The sequence below is a fragment of the Anoplophora glabripennis genome, unplaced genomic scaffold (genome assembly GCF_000390285.2).
Source record: "Anoplophora glabripennis isolate ALB-LARVAE unplaced genomic scaffold, Agla_2.0 scaffold15, whole genome shotgun sequence".
NCBI classification, from domain to species: Eukaryota; Metazoa; Arthropoda; class Insecta; order Coleoptera; family Cerambycidae; genus Anoplophora; species Anoplophora glabripennis.
Genome location: NW_019416279.1, coordinates 1,088,712 through 1,098,754, shown reverse-complemented (window position 1 = coordinate 1,098,754; position 10,043 = coordinate 1,088,712). Strand labels below are relative to the sequence as shown.

At 32.1% G+C, this 10,043-nt stretch overlaps 5 protein-coding genes across 5 annotated transcripts in view; 2 read left to right on the top strand and 3 right to left on the bottom strand.

Moving 5' to 3' along the window:
• The window catches only part of LOC108905091, a 3,828-nt gene extending 2,390 nt beyond the window's left edge, over positions 1-1,438 (top strand). The window contains exon 3 of the mRNA XM_018707867.1: positions 1,248-1,438. Coding sequence (XP_018563383.1) covers positions 1,248-1,377 — 130 coding nt within the window. The 3' untranslated portion in view covers positions 1,378-1,438. The remainder of the gene's footprint in view (positions 1-1,247) is intronic.
• On the bottom strand, positions 1,394-3,122 carry LOC111693189 (60S ribosomal protein L38). Its single transcript, XM_023457396.1, has 4 exons — positions 3,011-3,122; positions 2,822-2,882; positions 2,636-2,758; positions 1,394-1,477 (listed from the first exon to the last, which is right to left on the bottom strand). The coding sequence occupies exons 1-4, from the start codon at positions 3,011-3,013 to the stop codon at positions 1,452-1,454; spliced, it is 213 nt and encodes a 70-aa protein (XP_023313164.1). The 5' UTR covers positions 3,014-3,122; the 3' UTR covers positions 1,394-1,451.
• Positions 3,123-4,828: 1,706 nt separating this feature from the next.
• LOC108905578 (60S ribosomal protein L38) lies at positions 4,829-5,527 on the bottom strand. The gene is made up of 4 exons (XM_023457397.1): positions 5,451-5,527; positions 5,250-5,286; positions 5,056-5,116; positions 4,829-4,992 (listed from the first exon to the last, which is right to left on the bottom strand). The coding sequence occupies exons 2-4, from the start codon at positions 5,250-5,252 to the stop codon at positions 4,844-4,846; spliced, it is 213 nt and encodes a 70-aa protein (XP_023313165.1). The 5' UTR covers positions 5,253-5,286; positions 5,451-5,527; the 3' UTR covers positions 4,829-4,843.
• Positions 5,528-5,782: 255 nt separating this feature from the next.
• Positions 5,783-7,146, bottom strand: LOC108905176 (lipid droplet-associated hydrolase). Its single transcript, XM_018707963.1, has 2 exons — positions 6,534-7,146; positions 5,783-6,479 (listed from the first exon to the last, which is right to left on the bottom strand). Exons 1-2 carry the CDS (start codon positions 6,822-6,824, stop codon positions 5,862-5,864), a joined length of 909 nt encoding a protein of 302 aa, XP_018563479.1. The 5' UTR covers positions 6,825-7,146; the 3' UTR covers positions 5,783-5,861.
• A 391-nt stretch (positions 7,147-7,537) lies between these two features.
• Positions 7,538-9,084, top strand: LOC108905168 (enoyl-[acyl-carrier-protein] reductase, mitochondrial-like). The gene has a single exon (XM_018707952.2). The coding sequence runs from the start codon at positions 7,803-7,805 to the stop codon at positions 8,904-8,906; it is 1,104 nt and encodes a 367-aa protein (XP_018563468.1). The 5' UTR covers positions 7,538-7,802; the 3' UTR covers positions 8,907-9,084.
• The last annotated feature ends 959 nt before the right edge of the window (positions 9,085-10,043 follow it).

Genomic DNA, 10,043 nt, shown 5'->3' with positions numbered 1-10,043 from the left:
TTTTAAACCCCATTTTTGGCGATTTTTTCGATTTTTACAATAATCATGATTCATTCGATTTGTAACTAGTCATGTTTTGTAAAAAATTTAATTACAAACATTTTTTTCCTCTTCCATTTTCGCCTAAAATCAACTCTTGAAAAGATACATAATTAAATAGGAGGAAAAATATGACATTTTTCGATTTTTTTTAACATATTAGTTAAGCCCACGTTTTTTTTTATGTGCATAGAAAAATTTTCATTTCTAGTGATATTTGAAAGCCAAAAAGCCAAAAGTCTCCGTGGATATACGAATCACCCAAATATGGCTTTTTGAAACAGATACCGTCTGGACTAAATCTAAACCTTGAAATATGTCAATTTTCCAAATATTTTTATACGCAATTAATATTCACATAAATATTTTGAACAATACCTTAATATTTCTACATATAATACCATAACAATTATATTTTTAAGTATAATTTTTTAAGTATATAAGTATTTATAAGTTTTTTTTGCATAATTAACAGAAACTGACATGTCTAACCGTCATTTTTGAATAAACACAAAAACATTTGATTGCAGTATTAGGTCAATCTAGGGATTTTTTCACTTACTAAAAGTAATTAGATATTGATAAAGTACCGCAATCAACAGCAATTTTATGTAAAATCTCCATCACGAATCTTGAATTTTCAATACATTTTTATACAATAAATTTCACATATTTTGAACGATTACGCAATTACTCAACATTTCTGTCTTTAATACTGCAACAATAAAATTTTAAGTTTTCTTTTTATACAAATAGCACAAATTGAAATGTTAACCCACCATTTTGGAACAAGATCATTGATTGTGGTACTTACTACAATCTGCAAGAATCTGGACTTCCCTTGGATTTATAAAATCTTGTCAATAATTTATTTAATAGCTAATTTTTAGTACCGAAAAAGTCTTCGTAGCTGGTCCTACTCTTGCACCTGTAGTCGAAAATGTAGATCCAACCGAATGGTCACCCATTGACACTGTACTGTACGTTATTATGGTCGGACTCGTTATTATAATTTTTGCGTTATGTTGTAAAGTATGTTACGGCACTTTCATTAGATGGAGAAAAAAGAAGCAAAAAAGGTAACGAAACTTTTCCTATGCAATTTTCAGTTAAAATATTTTTCTTAACCTTCGAGTTTCGCAATAAATCAAATATGAAACAATTTTTGTACAATAGTTAGCAGTTTTTCAGATTTTACTATTTTTCAGGAGAGTTAGATTTAAAAAGGCGGAAAGTTACAACATTATAGATGAAACTTCAGATTCAGAGTCGGAAGACAAATTTGATGTACGTGAATATACTGATAAAGTAAATTTATCATCGGAAGGGGATAGTTAATAGAAAATAAACTAAATTAATTTTAACTTACATATATTAGGTTACAAAAAGAAAATACATGATAAATTTTGTCTTCATTTTACTTCCTTTACTTGTAAACCTGAAAAGATAATATCAAATCAAATTCTAATAGAGAAATTTATATTAAAAAAGCAGTATTACCACTCCAAAACAACTAAATAGTTAAATACAAAATGTAGGGATGGACATTTAAAAAAAAACATGTAATGTATCGTAAGGTCACATCGATGTTAGAACGATACATCGAAAAATACATCGATTGATTTTAGTTTCATACGATTATAGTTTTAAAATGCCTAAAAATGAAAGAAAATTTGTCTAAAAATGAAAGCAAGAAAAATGAAAGATGCGTCAAGTCCAAAACCTTTATTAACAATCAAAGAAAATTAAAAAATCCTGAATTAAACCAAAAAAAAACTTCATGCGCATAAATTTGCAGAAGAGAAAACTATAATTTTTCAAAAATCCCAATATTTTTGTATACGCTTTGCAAAAATATAATTTTATTTAATCTTTTGCCCTTCAATCTATTTCGTTGATTATAAATATATGAATAGTAGGGTGGCCAAAAAAAAAACGAATATTTTTTTCTCTCGTTAAAATATGTTAGTTTATCATGTTTTAAGAGCCCCCTCAAAAAATCAGCTCAAAAAAATTTTTTTAGAGGTCTGAAGATTTTTAAAAATTTCCATAATCGTCAAAAATAGAATTTTTTTTCTCATTATTTTATCACTCATAATTATTTCAACTTTAAAAGTAGTGTATCTAAAATGTTTTCAAGCGAAATCTAAAAATAAATATGAACAAACTAATAATTTTTTTAAATAAATAAACTAACATATTTTCACAAGACACCAAAAAAATATATTTATTTTTTTTTTAAGCCACCCTAATGAATAGTCTTATTTTTTTCATCGTAAATAAAAGATATCAGTCAGTTACCTCAAACAATTTGTCAGCTACACACAAAATTAAAACTATAGAAAACTGGAAATTCAGAGTGTTTTTACAACATCGATGTATATCATCCATCCCCAACAAAATGTCGATGTAATGTTAAAAAATATGTAAAAATGCAAATATTAATTTTGTTCAGAGGGCGATTCTCAGCACAATATTTATATTGGGTAACCTCAGAAGAGGGAGCCGCCACAAATCATCATTACAAGTGTCACTACCTATTTTTAAGACTAAATCGCTAAAACTCTAGTTCATAAATAGGAAAACTGGTACAAACCTGGAGGCAAGGATTGTTTAAGTTTCTCCGCTTTCTCCTTATCTGTAATCACTAACGTGTATAGAAACCTGGAGCAACGTACTTTGAATTTTGTGTTCTCGGAGTTCTTCTTTATTTTAACAGCTGAAATGAATACAGAGGCGTTATAAAAGTAGTACAGCTTGTACAAAATTAAAATTAACTTACATTTGGCGTCTTTCCTCCTCGCCGTCAAAAGGAATTCCTTGATTTCTGTTAATTCGCGTGGCTGCAACAAAAATTATAGGTTAGGTCATATAAAATGTTTCTGAACAGTCAGGAAATATATAATAACTGGCAAATTAATTACTCTAGATAATATCACTTATCTGTCATTTATTTATAAAAAAAACTTACCATTTTGAAGAAATTGTGACCAAGTCGACAGCCACAACTGAAAACAATAAGTATAATTAGAAATTAACTACATTTTCAAGTTATATTATTATATATGGAAAAAATGATTTCATTAAAGTAGTTGAATATTAAAGGAAGGTAATTTAATTAAATATTTAGACCGATNCATCTTTTACCGGCTACAGGTAATTTAACTCACTGTATTACCGATAATTCCTAGAAAAGGAAAGCAATAGAAGTTGGAGAAAGCGTCAACAGTTAGCGCTGTTAATGACCACGAAATCTGTTCAAGTTTCCTATCTATAGTATCATTTATCTAGGCAACTGCGTCACTGTGTGACGCAAAAGCCTTCAAAATGTCTGCGCCCGTAACGTCCCTAGAAAAGTGGATGCGCACTCGTCGAAGTTCATTCTCCCCTACTCCATATCTCTGGTTTAACCTAAAGTTAGTTCAAATCACGGTCACTTCTAGTTTGGTCAATTTGACTAAGAAGAGCGCCAGAAGAAAGGGCCCTAGCCGGCGGGGCCCAGCCAGGACAAAAGGAGGTCCCACAAAGCGCCTACACCGGCCGCATTTGCGGTCGGGGTAGACGACGGATGGGGCCCACCTACGAAGGCTGTCCAGGCCTACACGAGATGAGGCAGGATAAAGAGGGATAATCCCCCTCGATCCCAAATCATTGAGGCCAATTTCTAGCCATAGAATAATGGCGCGGCGGTCAATTTGACCAAACTGAACTAACCAAGTGATAAAATAAATTCAGCTAGTAAATTCACTGCCTATTTAACCTATTTCTGAAACATGGACCCTAGTTTCATTTTTTATATCGCTTTAAGTGACTGCGCAGAGATTACGGGCAAGTCAGTAGGGGAACCTCAAAAGCTGAAAGCTAAGCTGGGCTTGGTGGACTATGGGCTGGGCTTGCTATTGCGCATATATCGCGCGTCCCTTTACTCGACTTTTAAGAGCAGTAGGGTTGTGGGCCACAAAACAGGGGGAGCCAATTTACTGTTAATTATACTGTATAAAAATAAAATCAAATCAAATGTCAATAGTAAACAAAATCTTGTTCTCTTCGAAATTGGGTTCATGGATCTAGTTCGTGTTTGTCTGATCCACGTCTGATCTTGATCAGTTCAGNTGCCCTTCAATCTATTTCGTTGATTATAAATATATGAATAGTAGGGTGGCCAAAAAAAAAACGAATATTTTTTTCTCTCGTTAAAATATGTTAGTTTATCATGTTTTAAGAGCCCCCTCAAAAAATCAGCTCAAAAAAATTTTTTTAGAGGTCTGAAGATTTTTAAAAATTTCCATAATCGTCAAAAATAGAATTTTTTTTCTCATTATTTTATCACTCATAATTATTTCAACTTTAAAAGTAGTGTATCTAAAATGTTTTCAAGCGAAATCTAAAAATAAATATGAACAAACTAATAATTTTTTTAAATAAATAAACTAACATATTTTCACAAGACACCAAAAAAATATATTTATTTTTTTTTTAAGCCACCCTAATGAATAGTCTTATTTTTTTCATCGTAAATAAAAGATATCAGTCAGTTACCTCAAACAATTTGTCAGCTACACACAAAATTAAAACTATAGAAAACTGGAAATTCAGAGTGTTTTTACAACATCGATGTATATCATCCATCCCCAACAAAATGTCGATGTAATGTTAAAAAATATGTAAAAATGCAAATATTAATTTTGTTCAGAGGGCGATTCTCAGCACAATATTTATATTGGGTAACCTCAGAAGAGGGAGCCGCCACAAATCATCATTACGTCACTACCTATTTTTAAGACTAAATCGCTAACACTGTAGTTCATAAATAGGAAAACTGGTACAAACCTGGAGGCAAGGATTGTTTAAGTTTCTCCGCTTTCTCCTTATCTGTAATCACTAACGTGTATAGAAACCTGGAGCAACGTACTTTGAATTTTGTGTTCTCGGAGTTCTTCTTTATTTTAACGGCTGAAATGAATACAAAGGCGTTATAAAAGTAGTACAGCTTGTAAAAAATTTAAATTAACTTACATTTGGCGTCTTTCCTCCTCGCCGTCAAAAGGAATTCCTTGATTTCTGTTAATTCGCGTGGCTGCAACAAAAATTATAGGTTAGGTTAGGCCATATAAAATGTTTCTAAACAGTCAGGAAAAATATAATAACTGGCAAATTAATTACTCTAGATAATATCACTTATCTGTCATTTATTTATAAAAAAAACTTACCATTTTGAAGAAATTGTGACCAAGTCGACAGCCACAACTGAAAACAATAAGTATAATTAGAAATTAACTACATATTCAAGTTATATTATTATATATGGAAAAAATGATTTCATTAAAGTAGTTGAATATTAAAGGAAGGTAATTTAATTAAATATTTAGACCGATGTTTTGAGATTTTGATTACAAAATTTAGAAACCTACCTTTTACTTGACGTCTAGTCAAAAAGAATTTAAGTTGGTATTGTTCGTTGGCAACTTAACAACTTTGGAACAACGGCAGTTGGCATTACTACATTTCAATGATTCTTTCATTCTGTGTAAACGTAAAGCTCATAAGTTCAAAAACAGTAGCGGCTAGCGACTATTGGCTGATCTGTTAAAATAGAGTTTTTAGTTTTGTGAATAGCCAATAGATTCCCAAGTTTTCAAAGTCTTAAGCTATGTCTCCAAGGAAAACGGTAAAAAAACTTCCATTAATAAAAGAGCGGAAAATTTGAATTTACTTTTAGGTTTGAATAAAAAATGAAACAATATTTTATATCTTTTGTATATTTCCATAAATTACCCTACTAACAATAAAAGTCACATAATACAGGCAGGTGTTTTGTTCATCTATTTTTTCTCTTTTATCCAAGTGGAAACCTTGTCTCCCACCTCGAAACTACTGTTCAGTACAAAAGTATGATGGTAATCAGTAATCTCGACATCAACATCTGGAATGTCACGTTTAATTCTATCACAAAAAATAAGAGGAGCCCAACCATCGGTTCTTCCATAATAAATCTTGATTTTATTCACGTTTTTCTTTATAACTTCATTATTTCTCTCTCGTATTTGGTCTAGCTCTTCAAAGGCCAAGAAAAACACTCGCCGAAGAACACCTGGTTTTATGAGGGCTTTTATATTTTTTATATGTTGCTTAGCATGTATTCTCATGATAAACGTAGTATAAACATATATTAAGAAAAATTGGACTATATTGGGCAAAAACGTGAAAATCCAAGAGAGGAAAACTATTATTGGTACTATGGGTTTTATAAAATTTGTTAAAAATTTTCCATTATTTGTTTCGGCCATATGTTCGATTGCTGGGAACAGAAGATACACATCTACGACTTTGTCTCTCAAAGCGGGGTGATCCAATAGCTCCAGAATCATATAAGACCCAACGGAATGCCCAACAAGGTGTATTTTTGCATTCTTTGGAATATATTTCTCTAGGAAATCAGCCTAAAACCAACAACACTATAACTACATATTCATTAATAAGTATACTATACATACCTTGTGTTGTACTTGTTCTTTGAGGCCATATAATTCTTGATGTTCTTTGAACTTGGGTAAGGTAATGGTCTCTTTGGGTAAATCATGACCGGCATGACCCAGACACCACACAGGGTACCCTAACTTCTCATGTATCGTCTTGGCAAAATTATTATAAAATCCATTTATACCTGGGTTACCAGTTATAATCAAAACGATGTCATCTTGTCCTTCTGATGACTCTTCTACCCATCTGCCCCATGTAGAGACTTTCGTCCTTACACCATTCAGATTTAAGAAAGCTTCATGCATTTTGAAGGTGTGAACAGGTACTGTACTTTAAATTGTATGTTGTACTGTTTTTTTAATCTTTGTTGGTAGGTACAAATTCCAATAAATACTTTGATCCTTCAACTTCTAATTGCTTTTTACAGTTACTTACATACTTATAGGAAACAAACACGTCTTTTATTACCCCTTTCACCTACTTTACAATTTCAATACCATTAACACAAAAACAACGCAAAATACGAGATTTCTTGTAGGTATTTGCTTACTGAAAAAAATTATCAATACATTAAAATTATCTGCTTTTTATTTTCACTTAAATTATTTATGGACACTGCGTGGTATACTACCCCTAGTCCGCTATTGAAATACGAAGTGTTGCGGTTGCGAGTTGCGACATCTTACGAGAGGAACAGAAAAATTTATTTTGAAAAGAAAAGTTTAAACATTAGCTTTAGTTCTACCAACACTCAACAGATGACAGCATAATACAATTGTTTTAATAATACAACAGATTGTCCCATACAAGTAAAAAAATAAAAATAATAGTAAAACACAGAAAATGTTCACTATTTATTATTGTACTTTTGAATATATTGTTACTGAATTAAAATATTCAAAATTGTTTGGCGCGACATCTGTTATGGCGTAGACGACGACTATATAGTTATAAGAAATTCAGTATATTAATTTAGAGAATCTCGATAGATGGCACTTGTGGCAGGAAAAGAAATTTTGTGTTAATTACAATTTTGCAGTAACTATTTTGTTATATTCATTTTAATGAATTATAATAAATATTATGGTAAAAATAATACGCAAAGTTTACCATCTGCCAATAAACAGACCCCGTATTTCCGTTCCAAAAAAGTGATATTTGTAGGTTATTGATAACCTAACCCCTAACCTAACCCTAAATGTTTTGACTGTTTTGACAGGTAGTGCAGAGTTTAAATTTAAAAAGTAAATTAGTGTAAAAGATTATTTGAGTTATTAAGAAAAATGTCAGCTTTCGGCATAAAATCTGTGTCCTTAATGAACTCTCTAAAGAAAATGTCTGTACCATCTCAAATATACAAAAGATTTAACAGTTCTGTGGTATCAAAATTGGTTTATTCTGAGTATGGGGATCCAATGAAAGTAGTTCACAAGGAAAACGAGGAGCTGCCCCAGCCCAAAGAAAATGAAGTTTTGGTGAAAATGCTCGCTGCCCCAGTCAATCCGGCTGATGTAAACACAATACAAGGCAAATACCCATCCAAACCACCTTTGCCCGCAGTACCTGGAAATGAAGGAGTTGGGAAGGTGATAAAGATAGGCCCGGGAGTTTTGGATTTTGAAGAAGGAGATCACGTGGTACCTTTAACGAGCAACTTGGGAACGTGGCGGACTCACTTAACTCTATCTGAAGAAAATCTATTAAAGGTACCTAAAAAATTAGGCTTAGTAGAAGCAGCTACACTAACCGTTAATCCGTGCACAGCATACAGAATGTTAAAAGACTTCACAAATTTAAAACCTGGTGACACAGTGATTCAAAACGGAGCTAATTCTGCTTGCGGTCAAAATGTTATCCAGATATGCCGTTCTTGGGGTGTAAGAACTGTGAATATAGTAAGGGGTAGACCAGAGATTGAGGAACTGAGACAGTTTTTGAAACAGCTGGGGGCCACTTATGTTCTCACCGAAGAAGAGATACGATCGACAGAAATTTTCAAAACTGGTAAATTGGAGAAGCCAAAGCTAGCTTTGAATTGTGTGGGGGGTAAAAGCGCATTAGAAATCATGAGGCTTTTACAAAACGGCAGTCCCATTGTTACATACGGGGGCATGTCTAGAGAACCCGTTACAGTGCCCACGTCTGCACTAATTTTTAAAGACATTCAAGTTAGAGGGTTCTGGATGACGCGGTGGTCTAAGGAAAAAGCAAACAGTGTCGAACGACTTGAAATGTTTGAGGAGCTAATTTCTATGATGACTAGCAACGACTTACAAGGCCCAGCTTATAAGATGGTCGAATTTGAAAATTATAAAGAAGCTTTGATGAACACGATGACCATTAAAGGCATGATAGGGAAGAAATTTATATTGGACTTTGGAAAATAAGTGTCGATATTAATTTTTCCTTTTGATAAAGTAGGGTAGTACAAATGTTTTTATTTCTAAACATCCAAAGCATTTATGTCACTGTAGTCCTTAAAATATTTTTTATGTTTCAAATTAAAGAAATATAACTGTTCATTGAAAATATTTATCTTCTCTTATGTGTTGTGAAATACTTTAGAATAAGTTGTTAAATTATACAATAATAAATTTTGTTTTACATACATATGTTGTTATTACCTACTTAATTTTATGTTATAAACGTTTTATTGAATACATAGGATGTCCTAGAAAAATTGGAATCACAGTCCTAGAATCAAAAAAGTAATCATCAAAGACTTCAATTGTTTTATCATTCACTGTCTTCGTTACAAGTTAGTAATTCGGAACAAAATTTGTTGCAAACCTAGGTGTAAGTGTTGGAAAATTTTTTCGTTATTTACTTTTAGTGTAAACTCAGCTTAAGACGTCTTAGTAAACACACTATAGAAAACATTAGCTGTATTTGTTTTACACACTTGGTCACTTTGGTTAATTCACTTTCAGTGGAGTTCTTATTAAGTTTGTTTTTTTTAAACAAGTGAACAAACCAAAATATGACCAAAATCAGTTCCCCCCCTTATCGATCTCACATAGCCTAATATCGTGGTAAGTCACATACTTCTATCTATACTTCTATTTTAATTGATGTTCGAATTGATAACAATACTCCTGAATACATCTTATTCTATCTTCAAATGATATTCTCAGGCAAATGCATCTGAAATTCTTCCCTATAATATCATCGCATGTAATAGGTGGAACATTGTATACAAGATTTTTTATAGAGCTCGCATAAAAGAAGTCCATTACGGTGAGGTCTGGACACCTACGTGGCCACTGACATGCACCATTCCTACTTATCCATTTATTACTAAATTTCCGATTTAAATAATTTCTCACTGAATATGAAAAATTTGCAGGTGCGCCATCTAATTGCATCCTCATTTTTCTCAATATATTTAAAGAGACGTCATCAAAAAGAACCCAAACCAATTCAGTAAAGACCTCGATAAAGACACGTGGATACATCTTACAAAAAAAAACGATAAAAAACGAAACGGCACAAATATCTCCAATACCGTTAGAGATAGGTATAGG

Bases quoted from the DNA above. Each gene is read 5' to 3' on its own strand.
- LOC111693189 (XM_023457396.1), bottom strand. The intron at 2,759-2,821 runs GTAAGTTAATTT...TATTCATTTCAG, and splicing joins GAGGAGGAAAGACGCCAAAT to CTGTTAAAATAAAGAAGAAC. The intron at 1,478-2,635 runs GTTTGTACCAGT...TTATCTTTTCAG, and splicing joins TAAACAATCCTTGCCTCCAG to GTTTACAAGTAAAGGAAGTA.
- LOC108905176 (XM_018707963.1), bottom strand. From the start codon at position 6,824: ATGCATGAAGCTTTCTTAAATCTGAATGGTGTAAGGACGAAAGTCTCT. The intron at 6,480-6,533 runs GTATGTATAGTA...TGTTGGTTTTAG, and splicing joins AAGAACAAGTACAACACAAG to GCTGATTTCCTAGAGAAATA.
- LOC108905168 (XM_018707952.2), top strand. From the start codon at position 7,803: ATGTCAGCTTTCGGCATAAAATCTGTGTCCTTAATGAACTCTCTAAAG.
- LOC108905578 (XM_023457397.1), bottom strand. The intron at 4,993-5,055 runs GTAAGTTAATTT...TATTCATTTCAG, and splicing joins GAGGAGGAAAGACGCCAAAT to CCGTTAAAATAAAGAAGAAC.